General features: G+C 41.5%; 1 protein-coding gene across 1 annotated transcript in view; it reads left to right on the forward strand.

Annotated features, from left to right (window-relative positions):
- CWH43 (cell wall biogenesis 43 C-terminal homolog) overlaps positions 1 to 24,341 on the forward strand; it is a 55,807-nt gene that overhangs the window by 17,986 nt on the left and 13,480 nt on the right. The window contains exons 10-14 of the mRNA XM_084759469.1: positions 12,256 to 12,361; positions 14,042 to 14,177; positions 15,246 to 15,395; positions 18,299 to 18,443; positions 22,553 to 22,614. Coding sequence (XP_084615595.1) covers positions 12,256 to 12,361; positions 14,042 to 14,177; positions 15,246 to 15,395; positions 18,299 to 18,443; positions 22,553 to 22,614 — 599 coding nt within the window. The remainder of the gene's footprint in view (positions 1 to 12,255; positions 12,362 to 14,041; positions 14,178 to 15,245; positions 15,396 to 18,298; positions 18,444 to 22,552; positions 22,615 to 24,341) is intronic.

Raw genomic sequence — 24,341 nt, forward strand, 5'->3', positions numbered from 1 at the left:
GTGTCAGATATTCTAGAACTGGACTTACAGACAGTTGTGAGCTGCCATGTGGGAACTGAACCTGTGTCCTCTGGAGGAACATTTGGTGCTCTTAACCGCTAATGCCCCCCCCCCCCATTTCCCTGTACTCCATTTTTTTAAGCTGGATTATTTGGTTTGTTAATTTACAGTTTCTTGAGTTCGTTATATATTTTGGATACCATCCCTCTGTTGGATTTGGAGTTGGTGAAGATCTTTCCCCAGTCCATAGGCTGCTATTTTGTCCTTTTGACAGTGTCCCTTGCCTTACAGAAGCTTTTCAGTTTCATGAGGTCCCATTTATTAATTGTTGATCTCAGAGCCTGCATGATTAGTGCTCTGTTCAGGAAGTTGTCTCCTGTGCCAGTGCATTCAAGGCTTTTCCCACTTTCTCTTCTGTGAGATTTAGTGTGTCTGCTTTTCTGTTGAAGTCTTTGATCCACTTGGGATTTGAGTTCAGGATGATAAATATGGATCTATTTGCATTCTTCTACACGTAGACATCCAGTTAGACCAGCACCATTTGTTGAAGATGCTTTATTTTCCCCCATTGTATAAATCTGGTTTTTGTTTTTGTTTTGGAAAAGATCAAGTGTCCATAGGTGTCTAGGTTTATTTCTGGGTCTTCGATTTGATACAATTGGTCAACCTGTCTATTTTTTGACAATGCCATAAAGTTTTTTATTACTATTGCTCTGTAGTACTCTGTAGTGCTCTTCTTCAATTTCTTTCTTCAAAGACTTGAAGTTCTTGTCATGCAGTTCTTTTACTTGCTTGGTTAAAGGTACACCAAAATATTTTATATTATTTGAGACTACTGTGAAAGGTATTGTTTCCCTAAAGTCTTTGCAACCCATTAATTGTATGTATATACTGATTTTTTTAAAAGTCAATTTTGTATCTAGCCCCTTTGCTGAGGGTGTTTATCAGCTGTAGTAATTCCCTGCTAGAATTTTTGGGGTCTCTTATGTATGCTATCATACCATCTGCAAATGGTGATAGTTTGACTTCTTCCTTTCCAATTTGTATTCTCTTGATCTCCTGTAACTGTCTTATTACTCTAGCTAGAACTTCAAGTATTATACTGAATAAGTACAGAGTGGACAGCCTTGTCTTATCTGTGAGTTTAGTAGAATTGCTTTAAGTTTCTCTCCATTTAATTTGATGTTGGATTTCAGCTTGCTGTCCTTTGACTTTATTTTGTTTAGGTGTGTGCCTTGTATCCTTGAACTCTATCATGAAGGGATGTTGGAATTTGTCAGAGGCTTTTTCAGGATCTAATGAGATGATCAAGTGGTTTTATTTTTCTTTTAGTTTGTTTATGTGGTAGATTACATTGATAGATATTCATATGTTGAACTATCACTACATCTCTTGGATAAAGCCTACTTGATCATGGAGGAGGATCTTTTTGAAGTGTTTTTAGATTCACTTTGTGAGTATTTTATTGAGTATTTTTGCATCAATGTTCATGAGAGAGATTGATCTGAAATTATCTTTCTTTGTTGAGTCTTTGTGTGGTTTAGGTATCAGGGTGACTGTATCCTTATAAAATGAATTTAGTAAGGAATGTTCCTTCTGTTTTTATTTTGTGGAATAATTTGAGGAGTATTGGTGTTAGCAAATATTGAAAGTCTGGTAGAATTCTGCACTAAAACCATCTGGCCTTGTTCTTTTTGGGTGGTGGGTGGGAGACTTTTAATGATTGCTTCTATTTCCTTAGGGGTTATAACAATTTTCCTTTTTTTTTTTTTAAGTTTTGTGGAGTAAAAATTTTTAAAATAAGACTTTATGATTCTTTGGATTTCCTAGGTGTCTGTTGTTATGTGCCCCTTTTCATTTTTGATTTTGTTAATTTGGATATTCTCTCTCTCTCTGCCTTTTAGTTAGTTTGGCTAAAGGTTTGTCTGTCTTATTGATTTTCTCAAAGAACCAGCTCTTGGTTTTATTGATTCTTTGTACTGCTCTCTTTGTTTCTATTTTATTGATTTCAGCCCTGAGTGTGGTTATTTCCTGCTGTCTACTCCTTTTGGGCATGTTTGCTTCCTTTTGTTCTAGATCTCTGAGGTAAGCTGTTCAGCTGCTAGTACGAGATCTCACTACTTTCCTTATGAAGGCACTGAGTGCTTGAAGTTTCTTCTTAGCACTGCTTTCTTTGTGTCCCAGAAGTTTGGGTATGCTGTGCCTTCAGTTTCATTCAATTCTAGGAAGGCTTTAATTTCTTTCTTTATTTCTTTGTTGAGTAGAGTTGTTCAGTTTCCACAAGTTTATAGGCTTTCTGTTGTTTCTGAAGTCCACCTTTAATCCATGGTGGTCTAATAAAATACAGGGAATTATTTCAATTTTTCTTGTACCTGCGAAGACTTGCTTTGTGAGCAAGTATATGGCCAGTTTTCTGGAAGGTTTCATGAGGTGCTGAGAAGAAGGTAATTTCATTCTTCTTTATGGCGCAATAAAACTCCATTGTGTATTTGGGCTACATTTTCTTTACTCATTAATCTATTGGTGGGCATCTTGGTTACTTACAAGAATTGGCTATTGTGAATACTGCAGCAATAACATGGATTGATGTTCAAATGTGTCTGTGGTATGTTAACTTAGACCCCTTTGGGTAGGCATCCAGGCGTGGCATAGACTGACTGTATGATGCTTGTGGTTCAGTTTTTGTTGTAGATGTATTTGCTTTTATTTTGTGTATGTGTTTTGCCTGCATGTTGTCTGTACACCATGTATGTGCTTGGTGCCCACAGAGGCCAGAACGGGGTATCAGATCCCCTGGAACTGGAGTTACAGATGGTTGGAGCCTACATATGGATGCTGGGAATCAAACCCAAGTTCTATGTAAGAACAGTAAATGTTCTTTTAACCCCTGAACAATCTCTGCAGCCCCGTGGTTTTAGTGTTCTGAGCCACCTCTATACTGGCTTCCACAGTGGGTCTGCTCCTTCACATGCCAGTGAGCAGAGCCTAAAGGGTTCCCGGTCTCCATATGTGTTGTCGTTTGTTCTCAGGACAATGGTCATCCTCACAACACAGCTTTACTTTGTATTTTCCTGATGGCTAATGGTATGTGACGTTTTTCCTTGTGCTTATTAGCCACTTACATGTATTCCTTTGAAGAGAATGGTTGGTTTGCTTCATTAACCCATTTATTACTGGGACAATTTGCGAACTGGCTGTTTAAATGGTGTTGAGTTCTCTGTGTATTATAAATACTAATCTGGTGTCGGATAATAGCTGACAAAGCTTCTTTCCTAGTGCATAAGCTGTGCCTTCAATGCACTGTTTGTTTGTGGCTATTTACATATCATGATTTTCATTTAATGCTAGACCCGGATTACTGACTTTAAGACCCTTGGTCCCATCCCTTTTATTTTAGTCTGATCACAGAATGTAAAAGTTTAGGAAGTAATAATGGCAACTTGCTCATGCTTTTGAGGTGTAGAGTTATTTTTCCACTAATGATTTAATATAAAATTATGAAAGAAGAGAGTATTTTATATTTGATAGAGGTTGCTGAAGACATGAATATGAGATTCTTTGATTCAAGGAACGTCTGAGAAACAAATCTTTTTATTTTTTATTTTTATCTTTTCCTTTTTTAAATTAATTTGTTCTTGTTACATCTCAATGGTTATCCCATCCCTTGTATCCTCCCATTCTTCCCTCCCTCCCATTTTCCCCTTATTCCCCTCCCCTATGACTGTTCCTGAGGGGGATTACCTCCCCCTGTATATGCTCATAGGGTATCAAGTCTCTTCTTGGTAACCTGCTGTCCTTCCTCTGAGTGCCACCAGGTCTCCCCCTCCAGGGGACATGGTCAAAGGTGAGGCACCAGAGTACGTGAGAAAGTCATATCCCACTCTCCACTCTATTGTGGAGAATGTTCTGACCATTGGCTAGATCTGGGTAGGGGTTTAAAGTTTTATGGCCTGTATTGTCCTTGGCTGGTGCCTTAGTTTGAGCGGGACCCCTGGGCCCAAATCTGCCTATCATACTGTTCTACTTGTAGGTTTCTAGGACCCTCTGGATCCTTCTACTTTGCCATTCTCCCATGCTTCTCTCATCTAGAGTCCCAATAAAATGTCCTCCCCTCTGTCTCAGTTTCCTGGTAAGTGAAGGCTTTCGTGGGACATGCCCCTTGGACTAATATGCAGATATAAGTGAGTATATACCATTTGAGTCTTTCTGCTTCTGGGTTAACTCACTCATTATGATCATTTCTAGCTCAGTCCATTTATCCACAAATTTCGGGAATTCCTTGTTTTTAATAGCTGAATAGTATTCCATAGTGTATATGTACCACAGTTTCTTTATCCATTCTTCTACTGATGGACACTTAGGCTGTTTCCATGTTCTGGCTATTATGAATAAGGCTGCTATGAACATGGTTGAGCAAATTTTCTTGTTGTGTGGTAGTGCATCTTCTGGGTATATTCCAAGGAGTGGAATAGCTGGGTCTTGAGGAAGCCCTATTCCCATTTTTCTGAGATAGCACCAGATAGATTTCCAAAGTGGCTGTACTAGTTTGCATTCCCACCAGCAATGAAGGACTGTTCCTCTCTCCCCACATCCTCGCCAGCATGTGGTGTCGCTTGAATTTTTGATCTTAGCCATTCTGATGGGTGTAAGATGGAATCTCAGAGTTGTTTTGATTTGTATTTCCCTGATGATTAAGGAGGTTGAGCATTTCTTTAAATGTTTCTCAGCCATTTGATATTCCTCTGTTGAGAATTCTCTGTTTAGTTCTAAGCCCCATTTCTCAATTGGGTTATTTGGTTTGGTGGTGTTTAATTTCTTGAGTTCTTTATATATTTTGGATATTAGACCTTTGTCAGATGTAGGGTTGGTAAAAATCTTTTCCCAGTCTGTAGGCTGTCGCTTTGTTCTCTTGACAGTGTCTCCTGCCTTACAGAAGCTTCTCAGCCTCATGAGGTCCCATTTATTAATTGTTGACATTAATGCCTGGGCTGTTGGTGTTCTGTTCAGGAAGTTGTCTCCTGTGCCAATATGTTCCAGGCTTTTCCCCACTTTTTCTTCTAAGTGACTTAGTGTCTCTGGTTTTATGTTGAGGTCTTTGATCCACTTGGATTTGAGTTTTGTACAAGGTGACAAATATGGGTCCAGTTGCATTTTTTTTTACACATAGACATCCAGTTAGACCAGCACCATTTGTTGAAGATGCTATCCTTTTTCCATCGAATGGATTTGGCTTCTTTGTCGAAAATCAAGTGACCATATGTGTGTGGATTCATATCTGGGTCTTTGATTCGATTCCACTGATCAACCAGCCTGTTGCTGTGCCAGTACCATGCTGTTTTAATTACTATTGCTTTATAGTACAGTTTGAGATCAGGTATGGAGACTCCTCCGGAGCACCTTTTATTGTACAAGATTGTTTTAGCTATTCTGGTTTTTTTGTTTTTCCATATGAAGTTCAGAATTGAACTTTCAATGTCTTTAAAAAATTGTGTAGGTATTTTGATAGGGATTGCATTGAATCTGTAGATTGCTTTTGGTAGGATGGCCATTTTTACTATGTCAATTCTCCCGATCCATGAGCAAGGAAGATCATTCCATCTTCTCACGTCATCTTCAACCTCTTTCTTCAGAGTTTTGAAATTTTTTTCAAACAAGTCCTTCACTTGCTTAGTTAGAGTAACTCCTAAATATTTTATATTGCTTGTGGCTAATGTGAAGGGTGTGGTTTTCCTAATTTCTTCCTCTGCAAGCTTGTCATTTGTGTATAGAAAGGCTACAGACTTTTTTGAGTTAATTTTGTATCCAGCCAATTTGCTGAAGGTGTTTATCAGCTGTAGGAGTTCTCTGGTGGAATTTTGAGGGTCACTTATGTACACTATCATATCATCCGCAAATAGGGATAATTTGACTTCCTCCTTTCCCATTTGGATACCTTTGATCTCCTTTTGTTGTCTTATTGCTCTGGCTAGACCTTCAAGTACTATATTGAAGAGATATGGAGAGAGTGGGCAGCCTTGCCTTGTTCCTGATTTTAGAGGAATTTCCTTGAGTATCTCACCATTTACTTTGATTTTGGCTATTGGCTTGCTGTATATAGCCTTTATTATGTTGAGGAAAGTGCCTTGTATCCCTGATCTCTCTAAAACTTTAAACATGAATGGGTGTTGGATTTTATCAAATGCTTTCTCTGCATCTAAAGAGATGATCATGTGGTTTTTTTATTTTCAGTTTGTTTATATGGTGGATTACATTGATGGATTTCCGTATATTAAACCATCCCTGCATGCCTGGAATGAAGCCTACTTGGTCATGATGAATGATATCTTTGATGTGTTCTTGTATTTGTTTTGCAAGTATTTTATTTAGTATTTTTGCATCGATGTTCATAAGAGAAACTGGTCTGAAATTCTCTTTCTTTGTTGAGTCTTTGTGAGGTTTAGGTATCAATGAAACTATGGCCTCATAGAATGAATTTGGTAATGTTCCATCCCTTTCTATCTTTTGGAGTAGCTTGAAGAGTATCGGTATTAGCTCGCCCTTGAAGGTCTGGTAGAATTCTGCATTGAAACCATCTGGCCCTGGGCTTTTTTTGGTTGGGAGACTATCAATGATTGCTTCAATTTCTGTAGTGGAAATGGGACTATTTAGCTTGTTTATCTGTTCTTCACTCAACTTTGGCAAGTGAAATTGATCAAGAAAATTGTCCATTTCCCTTAGATGTTCAAATTTTGTGGCATATATGCCTTCAAAGTAGGATCTTATGATTCTTTGTATTTCTTCAGTATCTGTTGTTATGTCTCCCTTTTCATTTCTGATTTTGTTGATTTCAATACTGTCTCTCTGCCTTTTAGTTAGTTTGGCTAATGGTCTGTCTATCTTGTTGATTTTCTCAAAGAACCAGCTCTTGGTTTTGTTGATTCTTTGGACTGTTTTCTTAGTTTCTAATTTGTTAATTTCACCCCTGAGTTTGATTATTTCCAGACGTCTACTCCTTTTGGGTGTTTCTGCTTCTTTTTTTTCTAGGGCTTCCAGTTGTGTCGTTAAGGTGCTTATGTGCGATGCTTCCAATTTCTTTTTAAAGGCACTTAGTGCTATAAATTTTCCTCTTAGCACTGCTTTCAATGTATCACACAAATTTGGGTATGTTGTTCCTTCATTTTCATTGAATTTCAGAAACTCCTTGATTTCTTTCTTTATTTCTTCCCTGACCCAGGTGTCATTTAGCAGAGAGTTGTTTAGTTTCCACATACATATAGGCTTTTTGTTATTTTTGTTGTTGTGAATTGCAGCCTAAGCCCATGGTGATCTGATAGGATACAAGGTATTATTTCAATCCTCTTGTATCTGTTGAGGTTTTCTTTGTGAACTACGATGTGATCAATTTTGGAGAAGGTTCCATGGAGTGCAGAGAAGAAGGTATATTCTTTCTTGTTTGGGTGCAAGGTTCTATAGATATCTGTTAGATCCATTTGACCCATGGTATTGGTTAATGATGTTATTTCTCGGCTTAGTTTCTGTTTCGATGACTTGTCCTTCAGTGAGAGTGGGGTGTTGAAGTCTCCCACTATTATTGTGTGGGGATCGATGTGTGGTTTAAGCCTTTTTAGCAGATCTTTTACAAATGTGGGTGCCCTTGTATTGGGAGCATAGATGTTCAGAATTGTGATGTCATCTTGGTTGACTTTACCTTTGATGAGTATGAAGTGTCCATCCTCATCCCTTTTGATTAATCTTGGTTGAAAATCTATTTTGTTCGATATTAAAATGGCTACGCCTGCTTGCTTCTTGTGACCATTTGCTTGGAATATTTTTTCCAACATTTTATCCCGAGGTAATGCCTATCATTATGGGTGAGATGTGTTTCTTGAATGCAGAAGAATGTTGGATCTTGTTTATCCACCCATTCAGTTAGTTTGTGTCTTTTTATTGGAGAATTGAGACCATTGATGTTGAGAGATATTAATGACCAGTGACTGTTAAGAGTCTTAATTTTGATGTTGGTTCCAGTCTAGCGTTTGTGTAGTTGTGTTTTTGCCATGGTATAGTTATCTATTTCCTGAGTAGTTTTGGTTGTAGCTTGACCCTTTGGGATGGAGTTTTCCTTCTAGTACCTTCTGTAAAGCTGGATTTGTGGATAGGTACTGTTTGAATTTGGTTTTGTCATGGAATATTTTGTTTTCTCCATCAATGGTTATTGATAGTTTTGCTGGGTAAAGTAGTCTGGCATGGCATCTGTGGTCTCTTAGGGTTTGCAGGATCTCTGTCCAGGTCCTTCTGGCTTTTATGGTCTCTGCTGAGAAGTCGGGTGTAATTCTGATAAGTTTGCCCTTAAATGTTATTTGGTCCTTTTCCCTTGCAGCTTTTAATATTTTTTCTTTGTTCTGTATGTTTTGTGTTTTGATTATTTTGTGACGGGCAGTTTTTCTTTTCTGGTCAATTCTATTTGGTGTTCTGTATGCCTCTTGTATGTTTATAGGCATCTCTTTTTTAGATTGGGGAAATTTTTTTCTATGATTTTGTTGAGAATAGTTTCTGGGCCTTGGAGTCTGATATCTTCTCTTTCTTCAATGCCTATTATCCTCAGATTTCTTCTTTTCATGGTGTCCTTAATTTCTTGGATGTTTTGTGTCAGGAGTTTTCCAGATTTGGCATTTTCTTTAATGGTTGCTTCAAGATCTGTAGACCTAAGATTCGTTCTTCCATCTCTTGGATTCTGTTAGAAAAGCTCAGCACTGTGTCATTTGCCTTCTTCTCTGAGGTATCATGTTCTCGTTTTTCTTCTGTCTGTGTGTTTATCATTGAATCCATTTTCATCTTCATATCTTGAACAGATTTTTTGATTTCTTTCATCTCATTTTTTGTATATTCCGGAGTTTCTTCCATTGTCGCTTTATAGGTCTTCAGATCTTGAACTGTTTTATTTATTTCTTTCATCTGGTTGTTTACATTTTCCTGAAATTTTTCCAGTTCCACTCTATGTGCTTCTTTTATGTCTCACACCTGCTTGGCTGTGTCTTCCTGCATCTGATTTCGAATTTTATTTGTTTCCTCCATTATCATCCTCATTACCAAGGATTTGAGGTCATTTTCTTGTGTTTCCATTGTATTTCAGTTCTCTGGGTTGTTTTCTTTGAGATAGCTGGAAACTGGAGACGCCATGTTGTTTTGGGTTTTTTTTGCGTATGCTTTTACGCTGTCCTTTAGACATCTTGCAGTCTCTGTTTCTGTTGGGTAACTTCCAGAGTTGGGTGGAGGGAGTCTGATGATAGATTCACTTGTTTTCTCATGATTTCCGTAGGCTGGAAGCTCTGATACTTCACTGGTGTGGATGGCAGGAAGTTAGGCCTGTGAGAAACAAATCTTGATTTTTGTAAATTATGTATATCTTACAGATTGGCATACTGTGGACATTTTTTGTTCTTTGCTTTTTGTAATTTTAAATGTTTAGATGTTTCCCATCTCTTCCAGAAAGAGACAGAAGCAAGAACAAGTCACTGCAATACTATGTTTTCCATCTGTCCCGGTAAAAAGATAATTGTTTTTTATAGTAAAGCCAGAGTTACAGTTAGAGATAAAATAAAATTTGAGAGTTATCGCTGCATTTTAGTAATCTGTACTACCAGGGAAAACGTCTTGATATTAAATAAAAAGCTATACAAAGAAGGAAGATTGATTCCATGTTCCTCTGGTTCTCCTCCGTCTTTTCCCCTCCCCCAAGTAGTGTTCAGCACCAACCCCAGTAACTGTTTCTTATTAAGTGGATAGTAATAAACCATCAATATAAGCACTTTTTGGGTGCTTTTTCTATGTTAGTTATTATTGTTACTATTGATGTCCGCCAGAAATTCTTCTTAAAGGGTTGTTTGAATTTAGTTTGTTTGTTTATTCATTCACTTACTGATTTGGCAAGTGTTCACTGACTGCCTCTTGCTGTGCCTGGAGCCAGAGGCACACAGGAGAAGCTGGACGGGATCTCTGCTCTCCACACTTTGCACTCTACTGGATAAAGATGGTATTGATGAGAACAAACAAAGAAAGGCTCTGGCTGGGGGCCAGGTGGCTTTTTAGGAAGCGAGATTGTGAAGTGGAAAGCTAGTGGTTAGGGAAGGCTTCTCTGACATTTGAGATGAGACTTGAAAGATGATAAAAAAAAAAAGACAGTCAGTTAGCTGTGATTGAGCCAGGCAATGTGTATAAAGGATTGAGTGAGAGGCGGCTTAGAGTGTTTACATGCACCCGAGTGGCCTGCATGGCTGGGGTCTATGGAGTGAAGGATGACACAGGTTAGGGAGCGCCTCATCACACAGGACTTCACCATCTCAGTGAGATGTCTGTGAAGGATGAAGTCATAGATGTGAACATGACTGCTATAGGCAAAAAAAAAATAATGTAGGAGGCTTTTTCAGTGTTCCAAGGCCCAAGACACAGGCGATTCACATGAAGTAATACAGAGAAGTAAAAAGATTTAGACTACACACACACACACACACTCACATACAAACATGCTCACCCACATATTCAAACACTCATTCACTCATGCATACTCTTTCTAGCAAACATACATACATACATGCATACACACATGCATACACACATACTCATGCATGCATACACACACATACATACATGCATAAATGCATATATCTGCATACACAAACATCACACACATGTGTACAAACATGCACACACATATAAACATACACCAATGAACAGACTTTCACACATACACACATGCCTTTGAACATACACATATATGCATGCATACATATACATACAGACATGAACACACACATACACTCGTACACACACTTTCATCACACATACACACACATGGATACAACACATCCATGCACACATACACAATACACATTCATACTCACATATATATGTGCACACATATTTAAGACAGAGTGTCTCTGTGTAGCCTTGGCTACTCTGTCTCAAATATGTGTACATATATATGTATATGTATACACACACACACACATATATGTGTGTGTGTATATGAATGTGTATTGTGTATGTGTATCGGGTAGGGGAGGCACATGGGCTGGGGTTCCTTATGTGGTGGTGAGCACTTGGCTGGTGACCTCTTACATCTGGGCACATTAGGGGCCATAAACTCAGAAGCCCTTCACTCCTTCACCTGCCAGCAAGCTTATGTCCAAAATGTCTCAAAGCTTCCCAAAGTAGCACCACTATGTGGGGTTCAAGTGTTGGAGAACATGAGCCCTAGGCCATAACATTGAGTAACCACTGGGTTTCCTTGTTTGTTTGAAATTTATCTTATTTCTAATTACATGATGTGTGCATGTACCTGCAAATGAATATGTGCAATTGAGTGCTAGAGCCTTTGCAGGCCAGAGGTGTTGGATCCACTGAAGCTAGAGTTCCTGGCAGTTGTGAACCAAAAAATATGCATGCTGGCACCTGAACTCAGTGCACATTTTTTTGTGGCTAAGCCACCTCCGCATCCCAAGACATTAAAAAACAAACAAACAAAAACAGGGACTGGAGAGATGTTTCAGAGGTTAAGAGTACTGGCTGCTCTTCCAAAGGTCCTGAGTTCAATTTTCAGCAGCCACATGGTGGCTCACAACCGTCTATAATATGATCTGATGCCCTCCTCTGTCCTGCAGGTGTACATGGATGAAATGCACTGTATATATAATAGTAAATAAATCTTAAAGATGTTCATGCATTTTTTCAGTGTTACTGTATATTAATAACCCCCTAGACAGTATTGTTGTGTCTGTGTTTTTAATTCCATCTGAATTGCTTGCAACTTACTTTAATTCACTCATATTGAAACATACAGCTCAGCATCATCTGTTAAGGCTATATAGGGTTCTGCCATATGGGTCTAACTTCACCTGCTTATGATATTTTTCTGGGGTGGGATGAATTTATTGGGAGGTAGATATAGTTCTAGTCTATGTAGTCACACATCTACTCTTGTCCCTGTATGGGCAGCTAGGCCACTTCTTTCTATATTTTTCTTATTATAAGCGATGGCTTTTAGAAACGTTTTCCCAAACACCTGTTTGAGCTGCCAAGTTCAAGCTAGCAGTTCACAGATTTACTTTGAGAGGACCTTAGTGTGAGCACCTCATTTTTATGAATTAAATATGATCAAATCTATGGGATTTCCTTTGCTGAAGTGTGGGTTTTGATAGGGGAGAGGCAGAGAAGGCTGGGGCTCCAAACTTCCACTGGTCACAGTTATGCAAAATTATTACTTTGACAATCCCTCAGGCACCAGCCAATGTGGTCTCAGCTGCCATCTGGCCTTTCAGGTTTGGCTATGACAATGAGGGCTGGTCGAATCTAGAGCGTTCTGCTCAACTGCTCGAGGAGACAGGTGAGTCTTTCTGGAATTGGCTCCAGGTTTTGAGAACCCGCTGTTGTTCCTTTTTATTTCTGCCAAGTCCCCAGGTCTTAGGCTTGCTGTGTGCTCACTAATTTCCTAAAGAGGCTTGCTTCCCTCTGTGGTTAGCCCAGGTTTGTAGCTCTGCACCCCGGCTGTCTTTTGGAGAAATTACCTCATTGGTCCTGAACAGCCCCTCCTACTGAGGAGATTCATCTCTTGTTGTTAGAGATGTTCCTGCTGGCCACTCTTGCCACTTGTGGACCCCACTGATGGGGACCAGCACTATTGGATTACAAAGCAGAATGAGTTTAATATATGGTGATGAAAGTTGTTTTCAGGGGCTGGGGAGATGGCCCAGTGGTCACTGACTGCTCTTCCAGAGGATCCAGGTTCAATTCCCAGCACCCTGGCAGCTCACACCTGTCTGTAACTTCAGTTGCATCCAACACCTTCACACACGCATACACACACAGGCAAAATACTAAGGCACATAAAATTAAAAAGAAAATTGTTTTCCTAAGCTCCAGGGCCAATCTTGTTTGTCTCTGTGCCCTTGAGGAGTTTCTTGTTATGAAGCATCCCACAGTGGGTGTGAGTGTAGGTTTGCACACTGCATGGCGTGTGCAGCGTGGCAGCATAAGGATAAAGGTTCTGGCTTCCTCTCACCTGAAGCACAGCTCCTGACGAGTGTCCAGGGTCTCCACAAGCACGGTGCTTTCTTTAGTCATGATTAGAAGGCTCAGGCACATCAGTCCAGAGTCCAAGAAAAGCTGATAAACTCGTATTTTATAGCAATACCATGGAGCTTTTGCCTTGGACTGAGACGCCACTGTGGGTTGGAGCTGTAGCTCGGTGGGCAGAGTGCTTGCCTACCACACACAGAACCCTGGGTTCAGTCCCCATCACTGAGTAAACTAGACAAGATGGTGCATACCTGTAACCTCAGCACTCTGGAGGTAAAGACACGACAGAGCTTTAAGGTCACCCTTAGCTACATTAAGAGGCCAACCTAGGCTACATAAGACCCTGTCTCAAAAAATATAAAAAGCCAATGTGCACTATTTTACTGTTTCTGAATATAAACTGGGAATTTGTTAAAGACATGAAGATTATTTGAACTTTGGGGAAAAGTGTCAAGAATATTTTTTTTTCAATGAGCCAGGCAGGTGTGGCACACGCCTTTAATCCTAGCACTTGGGAGGCAGAGGTAGACAGATCTCTGAGTTCAAGGCCAGCTTGGTCTACAGAGCAGTTCCAGGACATCTAGGATGACAAAGAGAAACCCTTTCTTGAAAAAAAAAAACACAAAAAGTAAAAAATGTAGGAAAGCCATACTTTTCTCTGTCTTAAGATGTTCCATGCTTTAGTTAAATTCTAAGCATCCAGCACAAATTTGAGCCCATTCCTCTTGTGACTCATAAGAATTATTTATTTTGGGGTTTATGAGTAATGGCGAGGGTCAGGAGTAACACTCTGCTGGGAGTGGTGGTACAGTTCTGTAATCCCAGCACTTGGCAGATAGAAGTAGAAGGATCATGAGTTCAAGGCCAGCCCTGACCACCAAATGGACCCTTACCTCAACAAAAATAAAGCAAAATCCATAAAGTTTTTGCTAACTGCTTTTTATTCTGTTTTCTCACTATCTGCTTTTGGACTCTTCTCCCCAAACAGGTGCAGATTTTATTACCATTTTGGAGAGTGATGCTTCTAAGCCCTACATGGGGAACAACGACTTAACCATGTGGCTGGGGGAGAAATTGGGCTTCTATACAGACTTTGGGCCGAGCACCAGGGATCACACTTGGGGGTGAGGAGACCCTGGGAATTGATGCTGATCAGAGTCCCGAAGCAGCAGCTGCAGTGGCTTGGGGTGGGAAGCTGAGGCTGTCCCTGTGGCACAGTGGCTCATCGTGGGAGGCAGGGAGTCATGTGTAGTCATGAATTTTCTTAGTGGCTCCCCAGGGCTGGATGGTTACTGGTTCTTCACATAGACCAGTCATTCAAGGCTAGAGGGAAGCCGCAGTGCCAGGTCACATGCATAGCAAGCTGGGCATCTCTGCAAATACCAGCACTCCAGTCCTGAGGGATCCGACTCCCTCTCTCAGCCTCTGTGAGCACAGACAGGTGTGCACACATAGGCACACACATACATGCACACACAAACATGAATAATAAAATATTTTAAAAGCATAAAGTTTCAAAATAAAGTAACACTTGAATTTGCCCACCCATTAAGTACTACATTGAATTAATAGAAATAAACTGATGTATGGACATTGAGTTAGATACTATAAATGACCTAGAGATGATTTAATGCACTCACGAAGTCATGAGTGGATCGTATGTAAATATGGCACGATTTTACATAAGACACTTAATCATTTGAGCATTTCTGTGTTTGTTGGCATCCTGGAGGCAGCCCTCTGTAGACACTGAGTGATAACTATAAACATGTTCACAAAGAAATAAACAAGACAATCTGAGACTGTGATGTTTGCTACACACGGAGAAAACATGCTACTGAGTGAGGGGGTGTAGACGGGTAGTAGCCATGGATGTTGTTAGAGCAACAACAAAGGTAAAATGGGCTTTTCATTTTATCAATGCTGCCTTTCTCGTGTTTCTGTGGCATTTGCTGAAACACACTTCGTAATTGTGGTTAGTGACACAGCAAAATGGGCTAAGTGGGCAGAGGGAAATGCACTAGCAAGCCGACTTCCATAGAAGAGGTCCTTACCATGTTCCTGCTCTGAGTGCCTCTCAGTGGGAGCCTGCCATGTTGCCATGTGACATGACTTTTTAGTGCACCTCCTTCATCTCCTCTCTGTGACAGGCTGAGACCCATACTGTCCTGTTTCTTCTCCTTCTCATGCAGGATTATGGTGCTGTCACGGTACCCAATTGTGAGATCGGAGCATCACCTTCTTCCGTCGCCAGAGGGCGAGATCGCACCAGCCATAACCCTGACAGTAAACGTCTCCAACAGACTGGTGGATTTCGTGGTGACACACTTTGGGAATCATGAGTGGGTTTCTGTGGTTTACTTAATAGTGTAAAAATGCCAGCAAGTATTATTAACATAGTGCTTTGATTTTTAAAACATGAAATAGCCTTTCTTCTTACTCTTTAAAAAAAAAATCTTTGGTTATTTTCCCTGCGTTTCTGGTTGTACAGGCATGAGATACAGACGGCTATGTAAGCCCATGACAGCTACCTGGGTAGCAGTTCTCCGTACATGTGTGGCTGTGTTTAATCTTCATGTTGTGTAGGCAAAGTGCTATAGTGGCATCATTTCATAGATAAAGACACTAGGGTCAGGGTTACACAACTAGGGAGAAGTCAGAACAAAGCCAGTTGCTCACAGGTGCTTGGAACTACACTTGAAAGCAGACTGCGGGAAAGGCACACCCCCTCTCCTTACAGGGTTATTGGCACAAATAGCTGCATTGCTGGGATCTGAGGGCACTAAGCGACATTCCTTTCTTTCCTCATGTTCACAAACAAGTGATAGGCAGGCAGCACTGACTATCCACACATATTTACACAGCTAAGTCCTGTCTTCAGCCTCCTCCAGCTGGATTTCTCCAATTGTCTAGGTCCCTGATGGTCTTCCCTGATTTCGCTTTGTCCCTGTAGCACTCATCAATCTTTCTATGAAAATGCCTGGTCTTTGTCAACTGCTTGCTTAGTTATAGATCTGTCCCTTACACCCATCCGTGTCTGTACATCACAAGGAATCACATTTCCCAAGGTCCTTTCCCTTCTGGTTTCTAGGTGGATTTAGCCAATGAGAGGCTAGGTAGGAGGAGAGAGAAGCCAGAGCTTTTCTCATTCCTTCTCTGGGCGTTTCCTGACATCTGTGGCGGCAGTCGCGTCTCTTCTGTGGGTGCAGTTCCTTCCTGGGTGGCCCCAGTTCCGTCATGGAAGCCTCTGCAACTGTCTCCCTCTGTCCAGTGTTGACTTCATGCTGACTCTGCCTGTCCATCCTCTAGCGGAAGGCATGGTGTGAAGTGTTTCATTGCTGCCCACTCCTGATTGCGTCACTGGTCCCCGATTGGCTTCTTATCTCCCAAGTAACCAATTCCCTATATTAAACTCACTTTGTTTGAAACTCCTGAGGTGCCTGGATTCTCCTGATAGGTCATAGCAAGCATGATGTTCCCTTTTTTTCTGAGACTATAAGGCCCTCAGGAGCTTAATGTACTTGCCTGTTTATCTGTTTCATGCCCTCAGTAATTAGTATATTAAAGGCAAAGTGCCCAGCCAATATTTGGGCAAGAGAGCAGAGGAGACATTCAGAGAACATTCCGCTGAAGTAACGGTGTGTATGACAAGAGCCTGGGCTGTTCTATAGGCCACAGCTCTCCCTCTTACTAGTGTCCCTGGATCTTCTTCTTCTTCTTCTTTTTTTTTTTTTTTTTTTTTTGGCCATTAGTTCTTTAGCTGTGGTCCTGGTGGCCAGATCTCACATCCCTGTCACACTTTCTTCTTTTACTTGCGTATATATTATATTTACTGACCATGTTGGAGAGCAGACAGAGAACCTTGGTGCATGTGAGGCAAGTGTGTACCATTCAGCTACAGCCCCACACTTGCCGTAGTTCATTAACAGTAAAGAAAAGTTGAACAAATTCCGTAGTTGGAATAGAAACTTAAGGATTTGTTTTATGTTTAAGTGTGTGTTTGTGTGTGTGTGTGTGTGTGTGTGTGTGTGTGTGTGTGTGTGTGTGTGTGTCTGTGAGTGGGGATGTGCACACGAGTGCGGATACCTGAGGAGGCTAGGAGAGTGTAACAGATGCCTGGATGCTGAAGTCAAAGGTGGTTGTGAGCAAATTCGATCCCTCAGCAAGAGCAGCAAGCACCCTTCAGTGCTAAGGCCCAAGAGAGTTGTTGGTCTTTGTTGCTGTTTGATTTTGTTTTGCTTTGTGGGTTTTTTTTGTTTTTTGTTTTTTGTTTTTTGTTTTTTGTTTTTTGAGACAGAGTTTCTATGTGTAAGCCCAGCTGTCCTAGAACTCACTCTGTAGACCAGGCTGACCTCGAACTCATAAAGGTTTGCCTGCCTCTGCCTGCTGAGTTTTGGGACTAAAATATTGGCACTACCATTGTGTGGGCACCCAAGAGAGATTTTTAAATCAACTTGACTCACTGGTTTCTGGAGAAAGGTTTTTCATAGTCGAGAGTTTGTCAGGCCAATTTGAAGTGCTGGTCTGTGTCTTGTTCATTGTAAAAATTTCAGACCTTTTCCCCAACAGAAATCTCTCTAGTTTTGTACCCTGTTTGAGGCTATTTTGGGAGAATTTGACTATTGGTTCTTTTTATTATTTTATTATTCATTTTTTAAGGAGTATGAAAGAACTTTATTGGCAAACTCAGGGACACATACAAAACAGTTGATCACTCACTGTCTTGAGCATGCTCACTTTCATATGTGTGTGTGTGTGTGTGTGTGTGTGTGTGTGTGTGTGTGTGTAGAATATATATATTTACCAGTTCCACTTTATTTTATTTTTTCAAATTGTTATTAATTAATTTTTTATTTAATTCATTTATTTAGATTACAACTCAATTGTTATCCCATCACTTGTATCCTCCTATTCCTCCCTCCCTCCTGCTTTCACCCTATTCCCCTCCCCTACTTCTAAGACTGAGGGGGACCTCCTCCCCCACTATATGGTCATAGGCTATCAAGTCTCATCTTGGTAGCTTGCTTATCCTTTCTTTGAATGCCATCAGGCCTCCCCACCAAGAGGAGGTGGTTAAATATGGGGCACCAGAGCTCATGTCAGAGTCAGTCCCCGCTCTCCACGTATCTGTGGAGAATGTCCTGTCCATTGGGTAGATCAGATGTTTACTACTTGTTCTTTTTAAAATTGTTTTACATATGATTGCATATAATATAATTAAGAGGTCCCTTTTTGCATGTTTTAGAGATGACCTCGACAGGAAGCTACAGGCTATTGCGGTTTCAAAGCTACTGAAAAACTGCTCGAACCAAGTGATATTTCTGGGCTATATCACTTCAGAGCCTGGTTCCAGAGATTACCTACAGCTCACAGATCATGGCAACATGAAGGTAACACAAGCTCAGTATGATTTCCCGTCTACTAGGTCAAATGCTTCTTTATTCCTGTACGCTTAAAAATAATCCAACCCAGTGGGGTGTGGTGGAGCACACCTGTAATCCCAGACTCAGGGAGGCAGAGACAGGTGGATCTCTGTGAGTTCGAGGCCAGACTGGTCTACAAAGTGAGTCCAGGACAGCCAAGGCTGTTACACAGAGAAACCCTGTCTAAAAAAAAAAAAAAAAAAGGAAAAAAGAGTGATGTCTAATTGAGTGTCAGACAAAGCAACAAATCAGAGAAAGTGTTAACAGAGTAGAATATGCTCACTATTCAGGAGAAGAGAGAGGGAAGGGAAACTACTTAAGGGACCAGCACAGTGTGTGTGTGTGTGTGTGTGTGTGTGTGTGTGTGTGTGTGTGTGTACACAATTGGAGGTCAGAGGCCAGCATCAAGTGTCTTCCTCCATTGTTTTTCACATTATTTTAAGACAGTGTTTCTCACTGAACCTGGAGCTCATGAGATAGACCCTGGGATCTGCTTATATATGCTTTCCCAGGGCTAGCATCACAAGTGTGTTCCAGCTGTGCCCAGATTCCCAGGCCTAGCATCACAAGCGTGTTCCAGCTGTGGCCAGATTCCCAGGGCTAGCATCAGAAGTGTGTTCCAGCTGTGCCCAGATTCCCAGGCCTAGCATCACAAGCGTGTTCCAGCTGTGGCCAGATTCCCAGGGCTAGCATCAGAAGTGCGTTCCAGCTGTGCCCAAATTCCCAGGGCTAGCATCACAAGTGCATTCCAGCTGTGCCCAGATTCCCAGGGCTAGCATCAGAAGTGCGTTCCAGCTGTGCCCAGATTCCCAGGCCTAGCATCACTGGTGCATTCCAGCTGTGGCCAGATTCCCAGGGCTAGCATCACAAGTGTGGTCCACCTGTGCCCAGATTCACAGGGCTAGCATCATAAGTGTGTTCCAGCTGTGTCCAGATTTCCAGGGCTAGCATCAGAAGTGTGTTCCAGCTGTGCCCAGATTCCCAGGCCTAGCATCAGAAGTGCGTTCCAGCTGTGCCCAGATTCCCAGGCCTAGCATCAGAAGAGCGTTCCAGCTGTGCCCAGATTCCTAGGGCTAGCATCACAAGTGCTTTCTAGCTGTGGCCAGATTCCCAGCCCTAGCATCACAAGTGCATTCCAGCGGTGCCCAGATTTTTATATGTGTGCTGGGGATCTGAATCCAGGTATGTGTGGCAAGCCCCTTTCCAACGGAGTCACCTTCCCAGCACCCTGACAACTTCATATATTCTCTACATAGCCTGTGATTTAAATGAACAGAACACACTGGCTTGTTCACTATCTGTGCTGTGGACAGGGCTTAGTGCTTTACACAGGGCCAGTGAGCTGTTTCTTGGGTACTTCAGGATTTCGTGTGTGGAGGATTCAAAAGTGATCCTTTTGGCTCAAGACCACACCTCCTACACCTAGCCTGACTGGCTTCCTCCCTCTTGGTGGCCAGGTTCCGGAGTGATCAGACAAGGCATGGGCCTCCATTGTCTTCTAGGACTTGACCTCCTAAATGGCACAAGTGTCACTTGTGCTTTAATCATGATTCTTATCACAGTCACCTGAAGGAATGTAAACCTCGCCCCTTGATTCAGCGAATGACAAAGACATGTAGTAAGGATGCCACAGGCCCAGGGAGATGCTGTTGTAACTGTGCTTAGAAAATGAACTCTGACGCACTGTCAAGGCTAGTTATAAGGAAGCATGTGAGTAAAAGCTGAGAGGGAGCACCAGAAAGAGTGGCTTCCAGCGCACACAGTGCCTTACCATTGAGCTCTCGGGAAATAATATACAAACCAAATACCCAAGAGACGGATCCGCGCACCAGAATATGACACACATTCCTTTATAGTGAGAACACAGTTGCTGTGTTTGGTTAGGTTCAGCAGAGACTTCTGTCCTTTCTCTTTTGAACCTCGTGTCTGGAGATGTATCTGTAGAGAAGGGACCAGTTTTACCACTCTAACTATCCTTAGGACAATGTGAAGGAAAATAGTATTGTAAAGAGGGTGAACTCAGCTTTGGGCTGAGTTGAGGCGTGTGTGTGGCCTAGTGGAGATATCCAAAGGACGAGAGCTTAGTCGGGATTAGAGATGAGGGTCAAGGACACAGGCAATCCTGCATGGCATCAGTGTGGACGCCCTTCCTTGAGGGGCTCAAGAAGTGCAAGAGGACACAGAAAGCCGCCTCTGCGGCTCCAGCTTGCGTTGCTACAGTATACCTGGTGCTGAGTAGTTTATGAAGAAAACATGTTTGCCTCATGGTTTTGGAGGCTGGCATCATAGGATTAGGCAGCCCTAATCTATTCAGCCTCTGGTGAAGGCTATCCCACCATATCGTAACACAATGGATGAAAGATAAAAGGAAATGGCCCTAGGAAGGGAAGGCCAAGCACAGGGAGTAGCCGCGTTCATGACAGGTGGCTCTGGCCTAGTTAGATGTGACTGCCCCGTGAGACCAGTGTTAGTCCCTTCCGAAGGAGGTGCCCCATGACTTCACCACTTTCTGCTAGGCCCTGACCTACAGAGTTTCCACATCTCAACATGGCCTTAATGGAGCACAAGCTTCCATCCCATGATGCCTTGGGGGATATGTTTAAACCCCATCCAACTGATAGCTATTAAGGCGTGGTGAGGAAGAGAAAGCACCAAACTCAGGAAAGAGCCTGGGAGAGCTCAAAAGAGTCAAAGGAAAACCCAGGGCTGGGAGCCACAGGCTTCAGTTTTCCCTCTGAGAAATGGGTGCAAGCCTTGCTTTTCATGTGGTCTGCTCTTGGTTTCCTGTATTAATGGTTAAATGCTGTTTTGATTGGCAATGCCGTCTGATACTGTTTTTCTACGAGGGAGTTAAATTACGTATAGAGGAATTTTAATCATATATGCTCAGATGAACAGATTTTTCTCCTAAAGAAATAAATAATTAATTTCTCTAGTCTTAAAATTTTACAACACCGTATAAAATCCTAATGAAGTGAAATAACAGTTAAACACATTCATAGCTGATCAGCCCTGGCATCTATAGCTAAATGACTAAATTATTATCTCTTTCCTAAGACAAGCAGAGCATTATTTCTTCTATTTATTTGCTTTTTACATTTATTAACATTTTAAACCTAATTTCTAAGATTTATTTATGCTGCCTTTTGTATGCAAATGGTATCTGTAATGTAAACAACAATAAGACTAACATCCAGTTGTGTATCATGTAGCAAATAAAAATCATAAATTGTCGTGAATTTTTAGTAATATAAAATGTATTTTAAATTAAATTTTAATAGTTGAAATTTAGAGGTGGTAAAAAGTCAAGAATATAAATTTTTTATTTATAGGCTACTTAAAAAGAAGGAAGCAGAGATTTTTTTCTTTCATCCACAAAGCCCCACATTTATAGTTTTCTTCCCAATACATAGAAAAGTAAATCCTTTCTTCTTTTCTGATGAAAAATGAGCCTGGTTTCAAGCCCTCAACATCAAAAGACTCTTGATTGCGCCTGAATGTGTTTCTGTCCATGATTCGATTTAGGAAATGCAGACCAAAGCCAAACACCAGGCTTTGTGCTAAGTAGTCCCAGTCAGCTGGAGATCTGTAGATGTGAGCCCCTCTGCACAGAGGCAAAGGATGGAAAAGGGAAGGGACCTGGGCTTTGCTCATCTTTTCACTGAACAAGCCACTGTGGCTCCAGGGTGTAGCAGATGTGCAGAGCCGGGTTGGAAGGGCTGGGGATTGGTACGAGGGCTCTCCGGTCCACTGGGAGTTATAGATTTCGAGAGCTGCAGGAGGGGAGACCACAGTGCAAGCACTGACTTACCCATCTTTCTGTGTAGTCTCTGTGTTCCTGGCATCAGTTTAGAGATAGAGGGGGGGGCATAGTAACTACTCAAAAGCCATCTCTAGAGAGAATGAATAATCCATGCATGGAGGATCAGTAGAAGAGTGGTGGGAAGATAATCTGCTCTCTAGTTCACCTTCCTTCCTTTTCCTTCCCTTCCTTTTTTTCTCTTTTTGTCTTTTTAGGTAATTCAAAGTAGGGCATTGTTTTCTATGTTTTAAGTGTTCTCTCCGCTCTTGAATAGGACATTGACAGCTCAGATCGAGACAGATGGTGTGAGTACATCATGTACCGGGGCCTGATCAGGTGAGCACCAGCATAAACAAAACAAAAACCCTATACATTCTAGAAGGCAAGGTGTCATAGAAGCAATTAATTTTTTTGCTGTTCTTTATAAATCTTGATTTATGTTGGTTACACTATTTAACAATTTTGACATCTAATAGTTCAAGAAGGCAAAACTACATAAGCAAATTTAATGATATCATAAGGGCATTGTAAACTATTTAATACAACAGTATATGACTAATTCAGGGTAAGAACGGTACCACTGGGAGGTGATCCTTCCGGGTACAAGGACCAGAGAGTGCAGAGGCCTTAACACAAGTGTTAGTGTGTGTTGGGGTTGGAAGAGGAGTGAACATTGTCAGGGAGGGAGGGGAGCAGCCCAAGAAAGGTTCTGTGGACTCTTATGAGTAGAAGCATAATGGTGACCTTACTGGCCCTTGGACCACACACCTACTTGGCTCATGTACCCACTTAAGGAAGTCCAGGGAGCCATTTTGGGGCGATAAAGGTCATTCTGGTTATAACACTGGTTTAAAGAGCCTAAGTGGCCCCAGGCAGAGAGCTGCAGGACAGCTAGCCTGACTACTGCCACAATGTTTCCAAAGAGCTATGGTAGGAGAACGGGCTGCTCCATAAAGCATTTAGTATTGAAGACTGAGAACACTTGTTTCTATTTCATTCTGCGTTCAGGTATTTGTTTGTCATAGGACACCAGGACTCTAGGAAATAAACTCTGATGTAGACTAAATAGGTGTAGCAGTTGCAAGTTGCCAAAATGATTAGCCATCAAGACACAGCATATTTATGATAATTGGTATCTCTCTCTCCTCTCTCTCTCTCTTTCTCCTTCTCTCTCTCTCTCTCTCTCTCTCTCTCTCTCTCTCTCTCTCTCTCTCTCTCTCTCTCTCTCTCATACACACACACACAGTTTATACACTGTTCTACCCTAGTTACCCTAGCAAAATACCATAGAATGAGTGGTGTGGTTTAAATAATAGCCATTTATGTTCTCAAAGGTCTAGAACCTGTGCAACCAAGGCATCAGGGTTGGTGTCTGGTGAGGGTTCTCCCTTTGGGTGATACAGAGCTGCCTTCTTGTCCAGGGATCCCATGGCCCCTCCTTGCTATATGCCTTTTAAGTGTTGTCTCTCAATCACCCTGTTCACTACCCTGCATTTAGTAGTCATAAATAATAGCTGAACAGGGTTGGAGAGATGGCTCAGTGGTTAAGAGCATTGGCTGCTTTTCCAGAGGTCCTGAGTTCAATACCCAGCACCTACATGGTGCCTCACAACCATCTACAAGGTGATCTGATGTGGGTGTATATGCAGATAGAGCACTCATAAAATAAATAAGTTAATTAAAATAATAATAATAATAATAATAATAATAATAATAATAATAATAATAATAATACCTGAACAACAACAGGAGCCTCCCTGCTTTAGGAAGTTATTTATATAGTCATAATCCTTCTCTTCAAGGACTTAAGGAAGATGGTTGAAGATCATGTCTATGAAACAGGCTAACACTTTGATCTTAGAGATTTGGGAAATAAACAGCCTGGATTTGTCAGAGATAGTGACGTAGAATTACCCGGAGCTCCATTGCCTGAGTTTAGCTTAAAGCCTTAACCTGTGTGACAGCTCGGGTCTCCATCTGACATGGCCACAGGTCTTGTCATGGGAAGGTGGGCTGCCTCCCTATCCTGCTTCCTGCTTGCTCTTTCTTTCTCGTAGGTTTTC

Source organism: Acomys minous, assembly GCF_964271855.1.
Source record: "Acomys minous genome assembly, chromosome: 15".
Classification (NCBI taxonomy): domain Eukaryota; kingdom Metazoa; phylum Chordata; class Mammalia; order Rodentia; family Muridae; genus Acomys; species Acomys minous.